The following is a 25,415-nucleotide window of genomic DNA, read 5'->3' as shown; positions in this document are numbered from 1 at the left end:
GAGCGAGCGGACCCCTCTTCAGGAGCCTGGGCAAGCAAGGTAAAGGAGCGAGCGGACCCCTCTTCAGGAGCCTGGGCAAGCAAGGTAAAGGAGCGAGCGGACCCCTCTTCAGGAGCCTGGGCAAGCAAGGTAAAGGAGCGAGCGGACCCCTCTTCAGGAGCCTGGGCAAGCAAGGTAAAGGAGCGAGCGGACCCCTCTTCAGGAGCCTGGGCAAGCAAGGTAAAGGAGCGAGCGGACTCCTCTTCAGGAGCCTGGGCAAGCAAGGTAAAGGAGCGAGCGGACTCCTCTTCAGGAGCCTGGGCAAGCAAGGTAAAAGGAGCGAGCGGACCCCTCTTCAGGAGCCTGGGCAAGCAAGGTAAAAGGAGCGAGCGGACCCCTCTTCAGGAGCCTGGGCAAGCAAGGTAAAAGGAGCGAGCGGACCCCTCTTCAGGAGCCTGGGCAAGCAAGGTAAAAGGAGCGAGCGGACCCCTCTTCAGGAGCCTGGGCAAGCAAGGTAAAAGGAGCGAGCGGACCCCTCTTCAGGAGCCTGGGCAAGCAAGGTAAAAGGAGCGAGCGGACCCCTCTTCAGGAGCCTGGGCAAGCAAGGTAAAAGGAGCGAGCGGACCCCTCTTCAGGAGCCTGGGCAAGCAAGGTAAAAGGAGCGAGCGGACCCCTCTTCAGGAGCCTGGGCAAGCAAGGTAAAGGAGCGAGCGGAACCCTCTTCAGGAGCCTGGGCAAGCAAGGTAAAGGAGCGAGCGGACCCCTCTTCAGGAGCCTGGGCAAGCAAGGTAAAAGGAGCGAGCGGACCCCTCTTCAGGAGCCTGGGCAAGCAAGGTAAAAGGAGCGAGCGGACCCCTCTTCAGGAGCCTGGGCAAGCAAGGTAAAGGAGCGAGCGGACTCCTCTTCAGGAGCCTGGGCAAGCAAGGTAAAGGAGCGAGCGGATATAATGACTGTCACCCAGCTTTCCAATAAACAGAAGCTGCTGAATCATGGACAAGAGCAAATGTGCATAACACACAAGTAAACACAGCGTCCTGGGAGCGTGCGGCTTGTACACGAGCGGCCAGCCTGGGAACTGAGACCCCTTTCTTAATTCAGGTGGCAGAATGAATGGGGTCTCTGTGGGAGAAGCATGCAGTCACCTTGCTGTGAATTTCACATCAGCTCCAGGGTCCAAGGCGACTTCAGCCTGCACCGTGCCGGCCGGGGTGTAACACGCCATGACAGCCACTTCTCTCCCGCCCATCAGACACTATAAACATCTGCACCGTCATGTGCATTTTTTTTTTTTCTTTTTATTGCTCTATAAATAATATTTAATCATATTGCTCTTCCCTCTGTAACCTTATCAGCCCCACCATGACCAGATCGCTCACTTGATAGAGGACAAAAGGTACCCGACGGGCAACCTGATCAGCACCGACACCGCGCGGTGGCCAAGTGTGAACTCAACGTCTTGCAAGAGTGGTAACTTTTTTTTTTTTTTTTTTTTTTTTTTTTAAATGGTACGTGTTTATTGACAACATTCATTTTTACCATAAAACATTCTGAAAAAAGTGGAAATGAAAAGAAAAAATATTAATAATTAAAAACATTTATATAATAAATATTATTATTCCAAAAATGGGGGAGGGGGAATTCCACCATTATTATTTGGTTTTGTTTTCACGTCATTGTATGGTAAATATGACCTGGTAGTGGGATTCTCCGAGTCAGTACAATTACAGTGATAAAATATGTACATTTTTTTTGCTTTTTTATTACTTTTGTAAAGAAAAAAAAGTTTAAAAAAATTAGTTTTTTTTCCCTGAGACCTGTAAATATTATTTTTGTTTTTTTCATTGACGCAGCTGTATACAGGTTTGCACCAATGAACGTGGCAATAAAAAAAAATAAAATAAAAAATATTGGTACTATTTTTTTTTTAGGGAACTTCATGAAAGCTCTCACTGGTATATAAGACCAGAATCGATACTCAACCTTAACGATCACCTGAGAACGCCTGCTCAGCCAATCACAAGAAAACTTAATCTATGGCAGAAGAGCTGTGTTCATCCCGCTGTCTTACAAGAAAACTTATTTTAAAAAAAAAAAAGATAAATAAAAGTGGATATAACAAAGCAGGAAATGAGAATGGTAAAAAAATAAAATAAAAATAAGACGGCACATGGCAAAGATAAAGCCTGGAGTGCACCCAACAGGTGGAGAGCTATACATGTGCCAGGTACGGATGGAGGGAACACGCCAGGTATCCCCCCCCCCCCCCCAACACACAAGGGGGTCCCGGCTCAGAGATGTAAGGGATGGTTACCATGACGACAGAAGGAGCGCTGTCGCTGGAGAGTCAGCCCCCCGGGAGCTTCGGCAGCCTGGCATCATACTAGGAAACAAGTGGAACAGAACAAAACAAAAAGCCAGGTAGAGAAGGTAATACACATATATACAGGTGCTGAACACATCAGGGTGCTGTCCCTTTAAGAGGGTCATGACAGCAATGCATGGAATCTCCCGCCTCAGGCGGTGTTCATGGTTGGCGTGGTCCAGCAGGTAAGTCTGGTCCATCCATCACCATCAATGGCATCCCTATGATCACAAGGCGCTTACTAGAATTACTAGTAGGAGATGTCACAGCGGGCCTCTGCCGCACGTCGCTTTACATGTGCAGTATGGCCCTGTCGTAGAGTGGATGAGTGGCGGGGATCTGCGTGTGGCACTGTTATGGGACGGAGGGATCTGCGTGTGGCACCGCTGTAGAGGACCCCTGTATGGCACCCATTCAGGCACCCTAGTAATCATGGCCATGTTAAGCACCCGCAGATCCTCTCCCGGATGTGTCGGCTCTTATGTAATATGAAGGAGAAACACGAGAAGTAAGCAGAACACAAACACAGTGCCCAGCGCCGCGCCCAGTACCACCCGCAGCATCACCTGAAAGCCCGAAATAAGAGAACAAACAAGATAACCAAGGGGCACCCCGAACCGCAGCGCCAAGAGCAAGGGGGAGCCCCGCGGACATCCCGACCCCAAAGGACCAAGAGCACGGGCGAGCCCCGCAGACACCCCGACCCCAAAGGACCAGGAGCACGGGCGAGCCCCGCAGACATCCCGACCCCAAAGGACCAGGAGCACGGGGGAGCCCCGCAGACATCCCGACCCCAAAGGACCAAGAGCACGGGGGAGCCCCGCAGACATCCCGACCCCAAAGGACCAGGAGCACGGGGGGAGCCCCGCAGACATCCCGACCCCAAAGGACCAGGAGCACGGGGGAGCCCCGCAGACATCCCGACCCCAAAGGACCAGGAGCACGGGGGAGCCCCGCAGACATCCCGACCTCAAAGGACCAAGAGCACGGGGGAGCCCCGCAGACATCCCGACCCCAAAGGACCAGGAGCACGGGGGAGCCCCGCAGACATCCCGACCCCAAAGGACCAGGAGCACGGGGGAGCCCCGCAGACATCCCGACCCCAAAGGACCAGGAGCACGGGGGAGCCCCGCAGACATCCCGACCCCAAAGGACCAGGAGCACGGGGGAGCCCCGCAGACATCCCGACCCCAAAGGACCAGGAGCACGGGGGAGCCCCGCAGACATCCCGACCCCAAAGGACCAGGAGCACGGGGGAGCCCCGCAGACATCCCGACCCCAAAGGACCAGGAGCACGGGGGAGCCCCGCAGACATCCCGACCCCAAAGGACCAGGAGCACGGGGGAGCCCCGCAGACATCCCGACCCCAAAGGACCAGGAGCACGGGGGAGCCCCGCAGACATCCCGACCCCAAAGGACCAGGAGCACGGGGGAGCCCCGCAGACATCCCGACCCCAAAGGACCAGGAGCACGGGGGAGCCCCGCAGACATCCCGACCCCAAAGGACCAGGAGCACGGGGGAGCCCCGCAGACATCCCGACCCTAAAGGACCAGGAGCACGGGGGAGCCCCGCAGACATCCCGACCCCAAAGGACCAGGAGCACGGGGGAGACCTGCAGACATCCCACCCTAGCAGATCAGTGTGCGTTGTGGCACCGTGTAGTTAACCCTTCCCAGGCTGAGTAGTTCACCCTTCCATGTGTCAGTATTATTTATACCGCTACTATAAGTATATGTGATGGAGACTGGAGATCGCATTTGTTTGTCTCAGGATTAGATCTGTACAGACAAGAAATAAGCGCAGTCCGGAATCTGGTAATCCAGAAATTCTGACAGTACGGCACATAATCTCACAAAAGAATGAGGCTGCGAGACCACAGCAGACCATAATCTATAGGCTCTAACAATCATTTTATAACCCAGAACATTTGATACTGGTAATAAAGTGCCTAATAGCACCCAGGACTCCTGACACGTCACCACTATAATGGGATCCCCCATACAAGAATCATCATATATGGAGAATAGGCCAGATCAAAACAGTGCAGTAGTTACCCATAGCAACCAATCAGAATCCAGCTCTCATCCCTCTTAGGCCTTCTGGAGAATGAGAGCTGCAATCTGATTTGCTGCTCCAATAAAACCACAAAATACGGTGGAATCTGTATGGGCTGCTGCCTAGCAACGAAGGTAGGGTGGGAGTCAGGGGCTGCATATGACCTGAGCGCAGCGTACCACAGGGGACAAGTTTGGCCCCTCAGAAATGCTGATGATAACGTGTCCTGTTGCTAGTACACGTTATCAACGGGCGTCCAACCCGACAAAATGACTCCAGTGCACTAATTTACATTCAAAGAGCAAAATCCGTAAAAAGGTGACTAGTTGTGGACAATCACTTAGGGTCAGGGGGGCTCTCTTGTAAATCAGCTGATCACCGAGCGATTTGCAGGTGTTTAATTGTACAGTGGCGCCCCAGCAGGGCGAGCCAGGTATTACAGAGTGAAATATTCAGCACCGACGCATTTCACGTGCAGACAGCACAAGCCATATAGCAGAGCTGCCTGTAAAGTCACCATGCCCCACAGCGTGAGCCCAATACATCTGCCACGATCCCCATCTTGCAGTCCCATGTAAAAAGCATAAACGGTGATATTGCAATGCACTGTACAAAAACAAACTCCACAGCCGTCTAACACATACATTGACCCCAACGGCCTCTGCAGCACCAGCACATATATTATTGTATGCTACTGGAGTCCTTATTACTTTTTTCACCTAAAATCAAACAGGTGCAAACAAAAGTTTGATTTTTTTAGCTGCATTAAAATAAATCCATTTAAAAAACCCTATAAGAAAAAAAAACAAAAAACACAACACACTATATAGGAACGTTTTTTTTCTCCTATCAGTAATGAAAAGGCCAGGGTTTTTGTTGGCATCTTGGCTCCTGACTGCGCACTTACCAGTTCGGGTCATTACGGACGTCTGCTCCCAGCACAGCCTTGCAGGAGGATGAGGACCTCGCACTGATGGACGAGGGGCACAGCTGCTGGTAGCACCTGGATCTTCTGGTGTAACTAGTACAGTGGGTTTTTGTTTTTCTCCCTGGGCCTGGGTTTGCCCCCGGGGTGCTGTTCTAATAGCAGGGTCAGATAGGACTGGTTCTGCCAAACCTGACTAGATAGAAGCAGTAACATCTAGACCTAAAATAACAAAACTTCGCCCCGGAGGAGCAGAATATCGCTCCAGCCATAATACTTTACATTTTGTACAAAAAAAACTGCTTTCTAGAGTTTATCCAAATAGATTTGCAACTTTTTGAAAACTTTTAATGACTTCTTTTCCCAATGTTTGGAGAATTAAAAAAAAAAAAAAAAAAAAAAAACTTTCAATCAATATAATAATCCTAAAATGACAGAACTAAAAGCAGCAAAAACAGCAGCTGCCCTGACCTGAGCCACGGTCACACCATACAGGAGGGCAGCGAGACCCCGTGGGCATGGAGAAGCTCATCTACCCGGCGCACGGAAGAGTCAGAAGGTTATTTGGCCCCCGCAAAACAAATCTTACACATGTATGTATGTATGTATGTATGTATGTATGTATGTATGGAGAGATATAGATAGATAGATAGATTACAGTACAGACCAAAAGTTTGGACACACCTTCTCATTTAAAGATCTTTCTGTATTTTCATGACTTTGAAAATTGTACATTCACACTGAAGGCATCAAAACTATGAATTAAGACATGTGGAATTATATACTTAACAAAAAAGTGTGAAACAACTGAAAATATGTCTTATATTCTAGGTTCTTCAAAGTAGCCACCTTTTGCTTTGATGACTGCTTTGCACACTCTTGGCATTCTCTTGATGAGCTTCAAGAGGTAGTCACCGGAAATGGTCTTCACTTCGTAGGTGTGCCCTGTCAGGTTTAATAAGTGGGATTTCTTGCCGTATAAATGGGGTTGGGACCATCAGTTGTGTTGTGCAGAAGTCTGGTGGATACACAGCTGATAGTCCTACTGAATAGACTGTTAGAATTTGTATTATGGCAAGAAAAAAGCAGCTAAGTAAAAAAAACGAGTGGCCATCATTACTTTAAGAAATGAAGGTCAGTCAGTGTGAAAAATTGGGCAAACTTTGAAAGTGTCCCCAAGTGCAGTTGCAAAAACCATCAAGCGCTACAAAGAAACTGGCTCACATGAGGACCGCCCCAGGAAAGGAAGACCAAGAGTCACCTCTGCTTCTGAGGATAAGTTTATCCGAGTCACCAGCCTCAGAAATCGCAGGTTAACAGCAGCTCAGATTAGAGACCAGGTCAATGCCACACAGAGTTCTAGCAGCAGACACATCTCTACAACAACTGTTAAGAGGAGACTTTGTGCAGCAGGCCTTCATGGTAAAATAGCTGCTAGGAAACCACTGCTAAGGACAGGCAACAAGCAGAAGAGACTTGTTTGGGCTAAAGAACACAAGGAATAGACATTAGACCAGTGAAAATCTGTGCTTTGGTCTGATGAGTCCAAATTTGAGATCTTTGGTTCCAACCACCGTGTCTTTGTGCGACGCAGAAAAGGTGAACGGATGGACTCTACATGCCTGGTTCCCACCGTGAAGCATGGAGGAGGTGGTGTGATGGTGTGGGGGGCTTTGCTGGTGACACTGTTGGGGATTTATTCAAAATTGAAGGCATACTGAACCAGCATGGCTACCACAGCATCTTGCAGCGGCATGCTATGCATACATAGTATATATACACACATACTATATATACACTATACATATATCAGACATGATATAAACACATCCCAGTATACACACTATACACACAATAATTATATATATATATTACACACACTATATACACAGTACACACACACACACACTATATACACAGTACACACACTATACACACAGTATATACACACAGTACACACACACACTATATACACAGTACACACACACACTATATACACAGTACACACACACACACACTATATACACACAGTATACACACACACTATATACACACAGTATACACACACACTATATACACACAGTATACACACACACACACTATATACACAGTACACACACTATATACACAGTACACACACACACACTATATACACAGTACACACACTATATACACAGTACACACACTATATACACAGTACACACACACACACTATATACACAGTACACACACTATATACACACAGTATACACAGTACACACACACACTATATACACAGTACACACACACACACTATATACACTATATACACAGTGTACACACACACTATATACACTATATGACACACTATATACACAGTACACACACTATATATATATATGACACACTATACACAGTACACACACACACTATATATATATGACACACTATACACAGTACACACACACACTATATATATATATATATATATATATATATATATATATGACACAGACAATGTGAACTGAGGTCTAAGATGGCAGACATACAAGAAACAGAGGCATGTTCACACTAGCAAAAAAGAAGCAAGACAAAAATATATCTCATACCCTACCATAATAATATATAAATGTAAAGCAAAATTGCATAATAAATATAGGGTACTTAGTGAACTATTTTTGATCAAAAAAAAGTATACAAGCCGTCCCACCAGCGGCAAGGTGACCCTAAATTGGGACGGTACCTATACTGCCTATATTAAAAACCATACTGTATATCAAAGTTGAAGTAATGCATATAAAAGGGTAGACAAATAGGACCGGGTCCCAACTCCAGACCACCTAGGCCCGTGGTAAGCTACATATATACCAGTCAGCTCAACAAAGGGGTAATTATGGTAGGGTATGAGATATTTTTGTCTTGCTTCTTTTTTGCATATATATGACACACTATACACAGTACACACACTATATATATATATATATATATATATATATATATATATATATATATATAATGACACACTATACACAGTACACACACACACTATATATATATATATATATATATATATATATATATATATATATATATATATATATATATATATATATATATATGACACACTATACACAGTACACACACACACTATATATATATATATGACACACTATACACAGTACACACACACACTATATATATATATATATATGACACACTATACACAGTACACACACACACACTATATATATATATGACACACTATACACAGTACACACACACACTATATATATATATATATGACACACTATACACAGTACACACACACTATATATATATGACACTATACACAGTACACACACACTATACACAGTACACACACACACTATATATATATATATATATGACACACTATACACAGTACACACACACTATATATATATATATATATATATATGACACACTATATATATATATATATATATATATATATATATATGACACACTATATATATATATATATATATGACACACTATACACACACACTATATATATATGACACTATACACAGTACACACACACACACACACTATATATATATGACACACTATACACAGTACACACACACTATATATATATATATGACACACTATACACAGTACACACACACACACACACTATATATATATGACACACTATACACAGTACACACACACACACACACACTATATATATATGACACACTATACACAGTACACACACACACACTATATATATATATGACACACTATACACAGTACACACACACACACACTATATATATATATGACACACTATACACAGTACACACACACTATATATATATATATATATATGACACACTATACACAGTACACACACACACACTATATATATATATATGACACACTATACACAGTACACACACACACTATATATGACACACTATACACAGTACACACACACACTATATATGACACACTATACACAGTACACACACACTATATATATGACACACTATACACAGTACACACACACTATATATATGACACACTATACACAGTACACACACACACTATATATATATGACACACTATACACAGTACACACACACTATATATATGACACACTATACACAGTACACACACACTATATATATGACACACTATACACAGTACACACACACACTATATATATGACACACTATACACAGTACACACACACACTATATATATATGACACACTATACACAGTACACACACACTATATATATGACACACTATACACAGTACACACACACTATATATATGACACACTATACACAGTACACACACACACTATATATATATGACACACTATACACAGTACACACACTATATATGACACTATACACAATACACACACACTATATATACACTATATACACACAGTATATATACTATACACACAGTATACACACTATACACACAGTATACACACAGTATATATACTATACACACCGTATATCTACACAGTATATATACACACAGTATACACACTATATATACACACAGTATACACACTATATATACACACAGTATACACACTATATATACACACAGTATACACACTATATATACACACAGTATACACACTATATATACACACAGTATACACACTATACACACACCGCGCAGCCTCCTCCGTCCTCCCCGGTGACGGTAGCGGTGGCGGCGCCGTTGTCTCCCGGTCTCTCTCTCCCTCTCCCCCGGTCTCTCTCGGTCTCTCTCGGTCTCTCCCCCGGTCCCGGCTCCGCAGTCCCGGTCGCGGCTCTCACTCACCGCATGGCTGCAGATGGAAGACTCTCCTGGCCGCTGCCATCGCTCTTCCGCCGTCTATCACCTCGTCCTCCTCCGCTCCATCTTGTCACTATAAGTTTCCTTTTTTTTTTTTTTTTTTTTTTTTTTTTTTTTTTTTTTTTTTTTTTTTTTTTTTTTTTAAGGAGGATCAGCAAAGCCCAACCCCCCATACTGAGAGGAGGAGGAGGACACCCGAGACCCCGCCCGCCCCACACCCGATCACACCCGCCCAGGAACTGCCCTGCCAGCATGTGTGCACCGCTCCGCAGCCGTCCTGTGTACCCCCCTGTATGTGTGCACCGCTCCGCGGCCGTCCTGTGTACCCCCCTGTATGTGTGCACCGCTCCGCAGCCGTCCTGTGTACCCCCCTGTATGTGCACCGCTCCGCAGCCGTCCTGTGTACCCCCCTGTATGTGTGCACCGCTCCGCGGCCGCCCTGTGTACCCCCCTGTATGTGTGCACCGCTCCGCGGCCGTCCTGTGTACCCCCCTGTATGTGTGCACCGCTCCGCAGCCGTCCTGTGTACCCCCCTGTATGTGTGCACCGCTCCGCGGCCGCCCTGTGTACCCCCCTGTATGTGTGCACCGCTCCGCGGCCGTCCTGTGTACCCCCCTGTATGTGTGCACCGCTCCGCGGCCGCCCTGTGTACCCCCCTGTATGTGTGCACCGCTCCGCAGCCGCCCTGTGTACCCCCCTGTATGTGTGCACCGCTCCGCAGCCGCCCTGTGTACCCCCCTGTATGTGCACCGCTCCGCAGCCGCCCTGTGTACCCCCCTGTATGTGTGCACCGCTCCGCAGCCGTCCTGTGTACCCCCCTGTATGTGTGCACCGCTCCGCAGCCGTCCTGTGTACCCCCCTGTATGTGTGCACCGCTCCGCAGCCGTCCTGTGTACCCCCCTGTATGTGTGCACCGCTCCGCGGCCGCCCTGTGTACCCCCCTGTATGTGTGCACCGCTCCGCGGCCGCCCTGTGTACCCCCCTGTATGTGTGCACCGCTCCGCGGCCGCCCTGTGTACCCCCCTGTATGTGTGCACCGCTCCGTGGCCGCCCTGTGTACCCCCCTTTATGTGTGCACCGCTCCGCAGCCGCCCTGTGTACCCCCCTGTATGTGCACCGCTCCGCAGCCGCCCTGTGTACCCCCCTGTATGTGTGCACCGCTCCGCGGCCGCCCTGTGTACCCCCTGTATGTGCACCGCTCCGCAGCCGCCCTGTGTACCCCCCCTGTATGTGTGCACCGCTCCGCAGCCGCCCTGTGTACCCCCCCTGTATGTGTGCACCGCTCCGCAGCCGCCCTGTGTACCCCCCTGTATGTGTGCACCGCTCCGCAGCCGCCCTGTGTACCCCCCTGTATGTGTGCACCGCTCCGCGGCCGCCCTGTGTACCCCCCTGTATGTGTGCACCGCTCCGCGGCCGCCCTGTGTACCCCCCTGTATGTGTGCACCGCTCCGCGGCCGCCCTGTGTACCCCCCTGTATGTGTGCACCGCTCCGCGGCCGCCCTGTGTACCCCCCTGTATGTGTGCACCGCTCCGCGGCCGCCCTGTGTACCCCCCTGTATGTGTGCACCGCTCCGCGGCCGCCCTGTGTACCCCCCTGTATGTGTGCACCGCTCCGCGGCCGCCCTGTGTACCCCCCTGTATGTGTGCACCGCTCCGCGGCCGCCCTGTGTACCCCCCTGTATGTGTGCACCGCTCCGCGGCCGTCCTGTGTACCCCCCTGTATGTGTGCACCGCTCCGCGGCCGTCCTGTGTACCCCCCTGTATGTGTGCACCGCTCCGCGGCCGCCCTGTGTACCCCCCTGTATGTGTGCACCGCTCCGCAGCCGCCCTGTGTACCCCCCTGTATGTGTGCACCCCCCTGTATGTGTGCACCGCTCCGCAGCCGTCCTGTGTACCCCCCTGTATGTGTGCACCGCTCCGCGGCCGTCCTGTGTACCCCCCTGTATGTGTGCACCGCTCCGCGGCCGCCCTGTGTACCCCCCTGTATGTGTGCACCGCTCCGCGGCCGCCCTGTGTACCCCCCTGTATGTGTGCACCGCTCCGCGGCCGCCCTGTGTACCCCCCTGTATGTGTGCACCGCTCCGCGGCCGCCCTGTGTACCCCCCTGTATGTGTGCACCGCTCCGCAGCCGCCCTGTGTACCCCCCTGTATGTGTGCACCGCTCCGCAGCCGCCCTGTGTACCCCCCTGTATGTGTGCACCCCCCTGTATGTGTGCACCGCTCCGCAGCCGTCCTGTGTACCCCCCTGTATGTGTGCACCGCTCCGCAGCCGTCCTGTGTACCCCCCTGTATGTGTGCACCGCTCCGCAGCTGTCCTGTGTACCCCCCTGTATGTGTGCACCGCTCCGCGGCCGCCCTGTGTACCCCCCTGTATGTGTGCACCGCTCCGCAGCCGTCCTGTGTACCCCCCTGTATGTGTGCACCGCTCCGCGGCCGCCCTGTGTACCCCCCTGTATGTGTGCACCGCTCCGCGGCCGCCCTGTGTACCCCCCTGTATGTGTGCACCGCTCCGCGGCCGCCCTGTGTACCCCCCTGTATGTGTGCACCGCTCCGCGGCCGCCCTGTGTACCCCCCTGTATGTGTGCACCGCTCCGCGGCCGCCCTGTGTACCCCCCTGTATGTGTGCACCGCTCCGCGGCCGCCCTGTGTACCCCCCTGTATGTGTGCACCGCTCCGCGGCCGCCCTGTGTACCCCCCTGTATGTGTGCACCGCTCCGCGGCCGCCCTGTGTACCCCCCTGTATGTGTGCACCGCTCCGCGGCCGCCCTGTGTACCCCCCTGTATGTGTGCACCGCTCCGCGGCCGCCCTGTGTACCCCCCTGTATGTGTGCACCGCTCCGCGGCCGCCCTGTGTACCCCCCTGTATGTGTGCACCGCTCCGCGGCCGCCCTGTGTACCCCCCTGTATGTGTGCACCGCTCCGCGGCCGCCCTGTGTACCCCCCTGTATGTGTGCACCGCTCCGCGGCCGCCCTGTGTACCCCCCTGTATGTGTGCACCGCTCCGCGGCCGCCCTGTGTACCCCCCTGTATGTGTGCACCGCTCCGCGGCCGCCCTGTGTACCCCCCTGTATGTGTGCACCGCTCCGCGGCCGTCCTGTGTACCCCCCTGTATGTGTGCACCGCTCCGCGGCCGTCCTGTGTACCCCCCTGTATGTGTGCACCGCTCCGCGGTCGCCCTGTGTACACCCCTGTATGTGTGCACCGCTCCGCAGCCGCCCTGTGTACCCCCCTGTATGTGTGCAACGCTCCGCAGCCGCCCTGTGTACCCCCCTGTATGTGCGCACCGCTCCGCAGCCGCCCTGTGTACCGCTTGTGTACCCCCCTGTATGTGTGCACCGCTCCGCAGCCGCCCTGTGTACCCCCCTGTATGTGTGCACCGCTCCGCGGCCGCCCTGTGTACCCCCCTGTATGTGCGCACTGCTCCGCAGCCGCCCTGTGTACCCCCCTGTATGTGTGCACCGCTCCGCGGCCGCCCTGTGTACCCCCCTGTATGTGTGCACCGCTCCGCGGCCGCCCTGTGTACCCCCCTGTATGTGTGCACCGCTCCGCGGCCGCCCTGTGTACCCCCCTGTATGTGTGCACCGCTCCGCGGCCGCCCTGTGTACCCCCCTGTATGTGTGCACCGCTCCGCGGCCGCCCTGTGTACCCCCCTGTATGTGTGCACCGCTCCGCAGCCGCCCTGTGTACCCCCCTGTATGTGTGCACCGCTCCGCGGCCGCCCTGTGTACCCCCCTGTATGTGTGCACCGCTCCGCGGCCGCCCTGTGTACCCCCCTGCATGTGTGCACCGCTCCGCAGCCGCCCTGTGTACCCCCTGTATGTGTGCACCGCTCCGCGGCCGCCCTGTGTACCCCCCTGTGTGTGCACCGCTCCGCAGCCGCCCTGTGTACCCACCTGTATGTGTGCAACGCTCCGCAGCCGCCCTGTGTACCCCCCTGTATGTGCGCACCGCTCCGCAGCCGCCCTGTGTACCGCTTGTGTACCCCCCTGTATGTGTGCACCGCTCCGCAGCCGCCCTGTGTACCCCCCTGTATGTGTGCACCGCTCCGCGGCCGCCCTGTGTACCCCCCTGTATGTGCGCACTGCTCCGCAGCCGCCCTGTGTACCCCCCTGTATGTGTGCACCGCTCCGCGGCCGCCCTGTGTACCCCCCTGTATGTGTGCACCGCTCCGCGGCCGCCCTGTGTACCCCCCTGTATGTGTGCACCGCTCCGCGGCCGCCCTGTGTACCCCCCTGTATGTGTGCACCGCTCCGCGGCCGCCCTGTGTACCCCCCTGTATGTGTGCACCGCTCCGCGGCCTCCCTGTGTACCCCCCTGTATGTGTGCTCCGCAGCCGTCCTGTGTACCCCCCTGTATGTGTGCACCGCTCCGCGGCCGCCCTGTGTACCCCCCTGTATGTGTGCACCGCTCCGCGGCCACCCTGTGTACCCCCTGTATGTGTGCACCGCTCCGCGGCCGCCCTGTGTACCCCCCTGTATGTGTGCACCGCTCCGCGGCCGCCCTGTGTACCCCCCTGTATGTGTGCACCGCTCCGCGGCCGCCCTGTGTACCCCCCTGTATGTGTGCACCGCTCCGCGGCCGCCCTGTGTACCCCCCTGTATGTGTGCACCGCTCCGCGGCCGCCCTGTGTACCCCCCTGTATGTGTGCACCACTCCGCGGCCGTCCTGTGTACCCACAGTGTCACCATAATCACAGTGACATCCGCGGTGCCCCTGTAATACAGTAGCACATTACTGAATCGGATGAGGCACATTCATGTACACAGCGCTGCAGAGCGTCCTGCAATGATTGACAGCTCGGGTATTGCAGCTCCTGGGTGATAATGTGCCAGTAATGGTCCTATAATAGTCAGTGAGTGATATATAATAGTCAGTGAGTGATAATGCCGCCTCTTATCTGCCTCCGGCTGCCGTCTTATCACTCACACAATTATTGTAGCACTTTGTCAACACTTTCCACACTGTTGTGCCAACATAGTGCTGCACTAAATGCTCTGTGTATAGTAAACAGGCAGAGCGTGGCCTGTGTGCCGAGGACGCAGCCCTGGATATACATTCAGAAACAAAACCATAGACAGAAAACCTTCCATATAAATAATAATCTTTTGATTTATATAGCGCCAACATATTCCGCAGCGCTTTACAATTCACACAATTTACGGACATTATCATCACTGTCCCCATTGGGGCTCACAATCTAGATTCCTTATCAGTCTTTGTAGTGTGGGAGGAAACCGGATGAACCCGGAGGAAACCCACGCAAACACAGGGAGAACATACAAACTCCTTGCAGATGTCCTTGGTGGGATTATTTGAACCCAGGACCTCAGCACTGCAAGACTACAGTGCTAACTACTGAGCCACCGAACTGCTCTATATAAACTGTTGCAACTGTCATTGTACAGCTGTAGAAGGGGTTTGTGTTGGGGGCACTGTAGCTGTCTTTGTAGCCTTGTGGAGGTTATGGAGGCACTGTGATATTAGCCTTGTGGAGGTTATGGAGGCACTGTGATATTAGCCTTGTGGAGGTTATGGAGGCACTGTGATATTAGCCTTGTGGAGGTTATGGAGGCACTGTGATATTAGCCTTGTGGAGCAGACATCCTGGAGGTCATTGGGGGATTGGCTATGATTGAGGTTCTATGACTGTGGCTGTGCTCTGGATCCTGCGGCTGTTCTCTGGGTACTATGATGCGATGTGGATACTGTGGCTGTGCTGATCTGGGTCCTGCGGCTGTGCTGTGGGTACTATGATGTGATGTGGGTCCTGCGGCTGTGCTTTGGGTACTATGATGTGATGTGGGTCCTGCGGCTGTGCTGTGGGTACTATGATGTGATGTGGGTCCTGCGGCTGTGCTGTGGGTACTATGATGTGCTGTGGGTACTATGATGTGATGTGGGTCCTGCGGCTGTGCTGTGGGTACTATGATGTGATGTGGGTCCTGCGGCTGTGCTGTGGGTACTATGATGTGATGTGGGTCCTGCGGCTGTGCTGTGGGTACTATGATGTGATGTGGGTCCTGCGGCTGTGCATTGGGTACTACGATGTGATGTGGGTCCTGCGGCTGTGCATTGGGTACTACGATGTGATCTGGGTCCTGCAGCTGTGCTGTGCTGTGGGTACTATGATGTGATGTGGGTCCTGCGGCTGTGCTGATCTGGGTCCTGCGGCTGTGCTGTGGGTACTATGATGTGATGTGGGTCCTGCGGCTGTGCTGTGGGTACTATGATGTGATGTGGGTCCTGCGGCTGTGCTGTGGGTACTATGATGTGATGTGGGTCCTGCGGCTGTGCTGTGGGTACTATGATGTGATGTGGGTCCTGCGGCTGTGCTGTGCTGTGGGTACTATGATGTCATGTGGGTCCTGCGGCTGTGCTGTGCTGTGGGTACTATGATGTGATGTGGATACTGCGGCTGTGATGTGGGTCCTGCGGCTGTGCGGATCTGGGTCCTGCGGCTGTGCTGTGGGTACTATGTGATGTGGGTCCTGCGGCTGTGCTGTGCTGTGGGTACTATGATGTGATGTGGGTCCTGTGGCTGTGCTGTGGGTACTATGATGTGATATGGGTCCTGCGGCTGTGCGGATCTGGGTCCTGCGGCTGTGCTGTGGGTACTATGATGTGATGTGGGTCCTGCGGCTGTGCTGTGGGTACTATGTGATGTGGGTCCTGCGGCTGTGCTGTGGGTACTATGTGATGTGGGTCCTGCGGCTGTGCTGTGCTGTGGGTACTATGATGTGATGTGGGTCCTGCGGCTGTGCTCATCTGGGTCCTGCGGCTGTGCTGTGGGTACTATGATGTGATGTGGGTCCTGCGGCTGTGCTGTGGGTACTATGATGTGATGTGGGTCCTGCGGCTGTGCTGTGCTGTGGGTACTATGATGTGATGTGGGTCCTGCGGCTGTGCTGTGCTGTGGGTACTATGATGTGATGTGGATACTGTGGCTGTGATGTGGGTCCTGCGGCTGTGCGGATCTGGGTCCTGCGGCTGTGCTGTGGGTACTATGTGATGTGGGTCCTGCGGCTGTGCTGTGCTGTGGGTACTATGATGTGATGTGGGTCCTGTGGCTGTGCTGTGGGTACTATGATGTGATATGGGTCCTGCGGCTGTGCGGATCTGGGTCCTGCGGCTGTGCTGTGGGTACTATGTGATGTGGGTCCTGCGGCTGTGCTGTGGGTACTATGATGTGATGTGGGTCCTGCGGCTGTGCGGATCTGGGTCCTGCGGCTGTGCTGTGGGTACTATGTGCTGTGGGTCCTGTGGCTGTGCTGTGGGTCCTGTGGCTGTGCTGTGGGTCCTGTGGCTGTGCTGTGGGTCCTGTGGCTGTGCTGTGGGTCCTGTGGCTGTGCTGTGGGTACTATGATGTGCTGTGGGTCCTGCGGCTGTGCTGTGGGTCCTGCGGCTGTGCTGTGGGTACTATGATGTGATGTGGGTCCTGTGGCTATGCTGTGGGTACTATGATGTGATGTGGGTCCTGCGGCTGTGCTGTGGGTACTATGATGTGATATGGGTCCTGCGGCTGTGCGGATCTGGGTCCTGCGGCTGTGCTGTGGGTACTATGTGATGTGGGTCCTGTGGCTGTGCTGTGGGTACTATGATGTGATGTGGGTCCTGTGGCTATGCTGTGGGTACTATGATGTGATGTGGGTCCTGCGGCTGTGCTGTGGGTACTACGATGTGATCTGGGTCCTGCGGCTGTGCTGTGGGTACTATGATGTGATATGGGTCCTGCGGCTGTGCTGTGGGTACTATGATGTGATGTGGGTCCTGCGGCTGTGCGGATCTGGGTCCTGCGGCTGTGCTGTGGGTACTATGTGATGTGGGTCCTGTGGCTGTGCTGTGGGTACTATGATGTGATGTGGGTCCTGTGGCTGTGCTGTGGGTACTATGATGTGATGTGGGTCCTGCGGCTGTGCGGATCTGGGTCCTGCGGCTGTGCTGTGGGTACTATGTGATGTGGGTCCTGTGGCTGTGCTGTGGGTACTATGATGTGATGTGGGTCCTGTGGCTATGCTGTGCATCCTGCGGCCAGGTTGCCGTTATGGTGGCACCCCAATCACATGCATGCCCTCCGCTGGTCGCTGTGCCCCCTGGTGACCGGGCTTCGCTTCCACACAGGGATTTGCTGTTTATTTAAACCTTGTGGAATTAATGGTGTAATCCCCTGATAGAGATCGGCGGTGTTAAACATCGCACATGTAAGTCAGGTCAATTAGGGGAATTATCTGGGATTAGCGGGGTGAAATGCCATAATCCCACCACTACAGACCCTGTGTGCATTGTGTGAGCGCTCAGTAAACAGCCGCTCTGCCCGCTCCGTCTCTTTCTCAGAAGTCGGTGTTTGATTCTCCCAGACGTCGCCTGCATCTCCAAGGAGACTCCAACAATACTGACATTAATATGGGGATTACAGGACCCCCCGGGGGTGATCAGAGGCTATTACATGTCACCGCCGCACAGCAATGTCCTCATATCGATCAGTGATCTGCGTTCTGCCACCGGTCACGTCTTACCTTCCATAGATGCAGATATCGCCCCTATTCTCCGCTTACATTTATACGGGGATTTATTTTATGCTCTAAACTCACAACATAATGAGGTTTCCTGCAACCATTTGACAATTTGTCTGAAATTTTGCAATTTTTACAATCAGGCCATATATTTTCTCAATAATTTGAGGAAACTGAAAAATAGTGTCTATAATTTACAGAGGTCACCCACTACTTTTATATTGATGACCGATCCTTAGAATACATCATCAATGTCTGATCGGCCGGGGTCCGACACCCAGCACCCCCGCTGATCCTAAAGATCGGTCATCAATGTAAAAGTAGTGGACGACCTCTTTAAGATAAATTCAATATTATACTCCAGAGCTGCACTCACTATTCTGCTGGTACATTACTGATCGTGCACTGATACTGAGTTACATCCTGTATTATACCCTAGAGCTGTACTCACTATTCTGCTGGTGCAGTCACTGTGTACATACATTACATTACTGATCCTGAGTTACATCCTGTATTATACCCCAGAGCTGCACTCACTATTCTGCTGGTGCAGTCACTGTGTACATACATTACATTACTGATCCTGTACTGATCCTGAGTTACATCCTGTATTATACTCCAGAGCTGCACTCACTATTCTGCTAGTGCAGTCACTGTGTACATACATTACATTACTGACCCTGTACTGATCCTGAGTTACATCCTGTATTATACTCCAGAGCTGCACTCACTATTCTGCTGGTGCAGTCACTGTGTACATACATTACATTACTGATCCTGTACTGATCCTGAGTTACATCCTGTATTATACCCCAGAGCTGCACTCACTATTCTGCTGGTGCAGTCACTGTGTGCATACATTACTGATCCTGTACTGATCCTGAGTTACATCCTGTATTATACCCCAGAGCTGCACTCACTATTCTGCTGGTGCAGTCACTGTGTACATACATTACATTACTGATCCTGTACTGATCCTGAGTTACATCCTGTATTATACCCCAGAGCTGCACTCACTATTCTGCTGGTGCAGTCACTGTGTACATACATTACATTACTGATCCTGTACTGATCCTGAGTTACATCCTGTATTATACTCCAGAGCTGCACTCACTATTCTGCTGGTATAGTCACTGTGTACATACATTACTGATCCTGAGTTACATCCTGTATTATACTCCAGAGCTGCACTCACTATTCTGCTGGTGCAGTCACTGTGTACATACATTACATTACTGATCCTGTACTGATCCTGAGTTACATCCTGTATTATACTCCAGAGCTGCACTCATTATTCTGCTGGTGCAGTCACTGTGTACATACATTACATTACTGATCCTGAGTTACATCCTGTATTATACTCCAGAGCTGCACTCACTATTCTGCTGGTGCAGTCACTGTGCTCATACATTACATTAGTGACCCTGAGTTACATCCTGTATTATACTCCAGAGCTGCACTCACTATTCTGCTGGTGCAGTCACTGTGTACATACATTACATTACTGATCCTGAGTTACATCCTGTATTATACTCCAGAGCTGCACTCATTATTCTGCTGGTGCAGTCACTGTGTACATACATTACTGATCCAGAGTTACATCCTGTATTATACTCCAGAGCTGCACTCACTATTCTGCTGGTGCAGTCACTGTGCTCATACATTACATTAGTGACCCTGAGTTACATCCTGTATTATACTCCAGAGCTGCACTCACTATTCTGCTGGTGCAGTCACTGTGTACATACATTACATTACTGATCCTGAGTTACATCCTGTATTTTACTCCAGAGCTGCACTCACTATTCTGCTGGTATAGTCACTGTGTACATACATTACTGATCCTGTACTGATCCTGAGTTACATCCTGTATTATACTCCAGAGCTGCACTCACTATTCTGCTGGTGCAGTCACTGTGTACATACATTACTGATCCTGTACTGATCCTGAGTTACATCCTGTATTATACTCCAGAGCTGCACTCATTATTCTGCTGGTGCAGTCACTGTGTACATACATTACATTACTGATCCTGAGTTACATCCTGTATTATACTCCAGAGCTGCACTCACTATTCTGCTGGTGCAGTCACTGTGCTCATACATTACATTAGTGACCCTGAGTTACATCCTGTATTATACTCCAGAGCTGCACTCACTATTCTGCTGGTGCAGTCACTGTGTACATACATTACATTACTGATCCTGTACTGATCCTGAGTTACATCCTGTATTATACTCCAGAGCTGCACTCATTATTCTGCTGGTGCAGTCACTGTGTACATACATTACTGATCCTGAGTTACATCCTGTATTATACTCCAGAGCTGCACTCACTATTCTGCTGGTGCAGTCACTGTGCTCATACATTACATTAGTGACCCTGAGTTACATCCTGTATTATACTCCAGAGCTGCACTCACTATTCTGCTGGTGCAGTCACTGTGTACATACATTACATTACTGATCCTGTACTGATCCTGAGTTACATCCTGTATTATACCCCAGAGCTGCACTCACTATTCTGCTGGTGCAGTCACTGTGTACATACATTACATTACTGATCCTGTACTGATCCTGAGTTACATCCTGTATTATACTCCAGAGCTGCACTCACTATTCTGCTGAAGCAGTCACTTTGTACATACATTACATTACTGATCCTGTACTGATCCTGAGTTACATCCTGTATTATACTCCAGAGCTGCACTCACTATTCTGCTGGTGCAGTCACTGTGTACATACATTACATTACTGATCCTGTACTGATCCTGAGTTACATCCTGTATTATACTCCAGAGCTGCACTCATTATTCTGCTGGTGCAGTCACTGTGTACATACATTACATTGCTGATCCTGAGTTACATCCTGTATTATACTCCAGAGCTGCATTCACTATTCTGCTGGAGCAGTCACTGTGTACATACATTACATTACTGATCCTGTACTGATCCTGAGTTACATCCTGTATTATACCCCAGAGCTGCACTCATTATTCTGCTGGTGCAGTCACTGTGTACATACATTACTGTGGCAATGTGGCATGGAGGGATCAGCCTGTGGCTGCTGAGGGGTTATGGAAGCCCAGGTGGCTTTGATAGCAGCCTTCAGCTCGTCTGCATTGTGGGGTCTGGGGTCTCTCATCTTCCTCTTGACAATACCCCATAGATTCTCTATAATAGATTCTCTATGGGGTTAAGGTCAGGCGAGTTTGCTGCCAATCAAGCACAGTGATCCTGTTGTGTGTAAACCCGGTATTGGTACTTTTGGCCGTGTGGACAGGGGCCAAGTCCTGCTGGAGAATGACATTTCCATCTCCATAAAGCTTGTCGGCAGAGGGAAGCATGAAGTGCTGTAAAATGTCCTGGTAGACGGCTGCGCTGACTTTGGTCTTGATAAAACACAGTGGACCTACACCAGCAGATTACATGGCTCCCCAAACCATCACTGATTGTGGAGACTTCACACTAGACCTCCAGCAGCTTGGATTGTGGCCTCTCCACTCTTCCTCCAGACTCTGGGACCTTAATCTCCAAATGAAATGCAAAATTTACTTTCATCTGAACACAACACCTTGGACCACTGAGCATCAGTCCAGGTCTTTTTCTCCTTGGCCCAGGTAAGACGCTTCTGGCGTTGTCTATTGGTCATGAGCGGTTTGACACAAGGAATGTGACACTTGTAGCCCATGTCCTGGATACATCTGTGTGTGGTGGCTCTTGAAGCAATGACTCCAGCAGCAGTCCACTCCTTGTCAATCTCCCCCAAATGTTTGAATGACCTTTTCTTAACAATCCTTTCAAGGCTGTGGTTATCCCGGTTGCTTGTGCACCTTTTTCTACCACACTTTTTCTTTCCACTAAACTGTCCATTAATATGCTTGGATACAGCACTCTGTGAACAGCCAGCTTCTTTAGCAATGACCTTTTGTGGCTTACCCTCCTTGTGGAGTGTGTCAATGACTGCCTTCTGGACATCTGTCAAGTCAGCAATCTTCCCCATGATTGTGGAGCCTACTGAAACAGACTAAGGGACCTTTTTAACGCTTAGGAAGCCTTTGCAGGTGTTTTTTGTTAATTCTAATTTACTGAGACAATGACTTTTGTGTTTTCATTGGCTGTAACCCATAATCATCAACATTAACAGAAATAAACACGTGAAATAGATCCCTCTGCGTGTAATGACTCTATATAATAGATCACTCTGTGTGTAATGACTCTATATAATATAGGAGTCTCACTTTTTGGATTGAAGAACTGAAATAAATGAACTTTTTGATGATATTCTAATTTAGTGAGAAGCACTTGTACCCTAGAGCTGCGCTCACTATTCTGCTGGTTGTAAGGTGTAGTCATCACTGGTGACTGCGCAGGACATGGTGGCTCTGCACACAGGGATTGCCTCCATTGGGCTCTGCACAGGACTCCTCCTTGGAGAAGGTAAGCAGATGTCTCTGGTGAGTCATCAGGACTGAATTTCTGAGGATTCTTCGTTTCTCGGTGATTGATTTCTATAACTCAGCAGATTCCATCTCCACATTACATCACCTGCGGCTTTGTGGACAGCAGAGCTGCTCCTGCTGTTACACCTCACGCCTCCCATATCACTATTTACAGATGTATAACTTATACCAGCTGTACATACAGTGCCTTGAAAAAGTATTCAGACCCCGTGAACATTTCTGCACATTACACCCACAGACTTAATTGAACACCAACACTAAGTAACAAGTATTTGTGAAGTGTAATGGAAATGATACAGGGTTTTCTAATTGTTTTAAAAATATAAATCTGAAAATTGTGGCGTTGATATGTATTCAGCCCCCTGTACTCTGATATCCCTAAATACAATCCTGAGTGACCAATCGCCTCCAGAAGTCACATTAGTACATTCAGTCCACCTGTGTGTAATTTCTTCTCAGTATAACTACAGCTGTTCGGTGAAGGTCTCAGAGGTTTGAGAACATCAGGGATCAAACAACATCAAGGAGCCCACCGGACAGGTCAGGGATAAAGTTGTGGAGAAAATTAAAGCAAGGTTAGGTTCTAAAAAAAAAAATAGCTCAAGATCTGTACATCTCACCGAGCACTGTTCAATCCATCATCCAGAAATGTAAGGGGTATGGCACAACTGCAAACCTACCAAGACATGGCCGTCCACCTAAACTCACATCCCAAGCAAGGAGAGCACTAGTTAGAAAACTGGCCAAGAGGCTCATGGTCACTCTGAAGGAGCTGCTGAGATCCACAGCTCAGGTGGGAGAATCTGTCCTCAGGACAACTGTTAGTCGTATACTCCACAAATCTGGCCTTTATGGAAGTGTGTGAAGACAGACATTTTTGAAAGCCGTAAGAAGTCCTAATTGCAGAAAGCCGTATAAGGGACACAGCAAGCATGTGGAGGAAGGTGCTCTGGTTAAGTGAGACCAAAGAAGAACTTTTTTTTGCTAAATGTAAAATGCTCTGTGTGGCGGAAAACGAACAATGAACATCACCCTGAAAACACCATCCCTACCGTCACACACGGTGGTGGCAGCATCATGCTGTGGGGAGGCTTTTCTTCAGCAGGGGCACGGAAGCTGGTCAAAGCTTATGGGAAGATGGATGGAGCTAAATACTGGGCAATCCTGGAGGAAAACCTGTTAAATGCGACAGAAGACTTGAGTCTGGGGTGTCATTGCTTCATTGGCTGTAATCCCTAATCATCAACATTAACAGAAATAAACACATGAAATAGATCCCTCTGTGTGTAATGACTCTATATAATAGATCACTCTGTGTGTAATGACTCTATATAATATGAGTTTCACTTTTTGTATTAAAGAACTGAAATAAATGAACTTTTTGATGATATTCTAATTTAGTGAGAAGCAGTTGTATGTATAAGTTATTGATCAGGATATATGTATAAGTTATTGATCAGGATATATATATATAAGTTATTGATCAGGATATATGTATAAGTTATTGATCAGGATATATATATATGTTATTGATCAGGATATCTATATATAAGTTATTGATCAGGATATCTATATATGTTATTGATCAGGATATCTATATATGTGTTATTGATCAGGATAACTTCTTTTGAGTCTTTTTTTATCAGTGTGATGAATCTGTGTGGAACGTTACCCGCCCGGGCACTGAGCTCCGCGCCTCATTAGTTGGGTGCACAGGCTACTTGTATCCTTGGTTCAGATCAGATCTCATCAGCAAAGATGTCCCCAGAGCTGCAGAACGGAGACCCCCGCAGTGTGCACAGGAGGTGGGGTCCTCATGTACGCGGAGCCTCGCTCTGATCAACCTCTATTCCAGTCCCCATCAAGGTGACCCACCACCAGGGGGCAGTTATTTGCCTCCTGCTGCTCCCCTGAGAATTCTGGAATAATCAGAGGGACGGCGAGGGTAAAAAGAGGAAAACCATCCAGTTTTGACATGGTGACAGGTCCTATTTATTACTATGCATAATAACAATGTTGCAAAAGTAAGTGCACCCCTTAAATGTAGGCTCATATCAATATTAGGTACTAATATTTGGGGGTTGTTACATATGTAATTCTCTAATCTATGTATTCTTGTGCCGTTCCTGCAGACTCTGAGACTTAATCCCATTACAATAATCCTCAGGACTATTGACGGGAAACGTCCCACAAGGGATCGGGACAAGACCAGCTATTCATTTACACGGACAATGACACAGTCCCCAACCGAGCCGCTCGTGCTCGACGCAGGTCACTCATTACAGCG

The 25,415-nt window shown here is 49.9% G+C and overlaps 1 protein-coding gene across 15 annotated transcripts in view; it reads right to left on the bottom strand.

Moving 5' to 3' along the window:
• The window catches only part of SLC4A11 (solute carrier family 4 member 11), a 461,140-nt gene that overhangs the window by 172,349 nt on the left and 263,376 nt on the right, over positions 1-25,415 (bottom strand). For 2 of the 15 annotated variants that reach the window (XM_073649339.1, XM_073649343.1), the window contains exon 1: positions 10,141-10,274. The exons of the other annotated variants lie outside the window; for them this stretch is intronic. In XM_073649339.1, the coding sequence (XP_073505440.1) occupies positions 10,141-10,180 (40 nt within the window). In that variant the 5' untranslated portion in view covers positions 10,181-10,274. Of the gene's footprint in view, positions 1-10,140; positions 10,275-25,415 lie in introns of those variants that run through there. 15 annotated transcript variants of the gene reach the window in all.

This window comes from Phyllobates terribilis, unplaced genomic scaffold (assembly GCF_046119375.1).
Source record: "Phyllobates terribilis strain yellow unplaced genomic scaffold, ASM4611937v1 Scaffold_1__5_contigs__length_1240528914, whole genome shotgun sequence".
NCBI lineage: Eukaryota > Metazoa > Chordata > Amphibia > Anura > Dendrobatidae > Phyllobates > Phyllobates terribilis.
The sequence above is the reverse complement of the archived record's forward strand: the minus strand, read 5'-3'. Positions and strand labels throughout refer to the sequence as shown.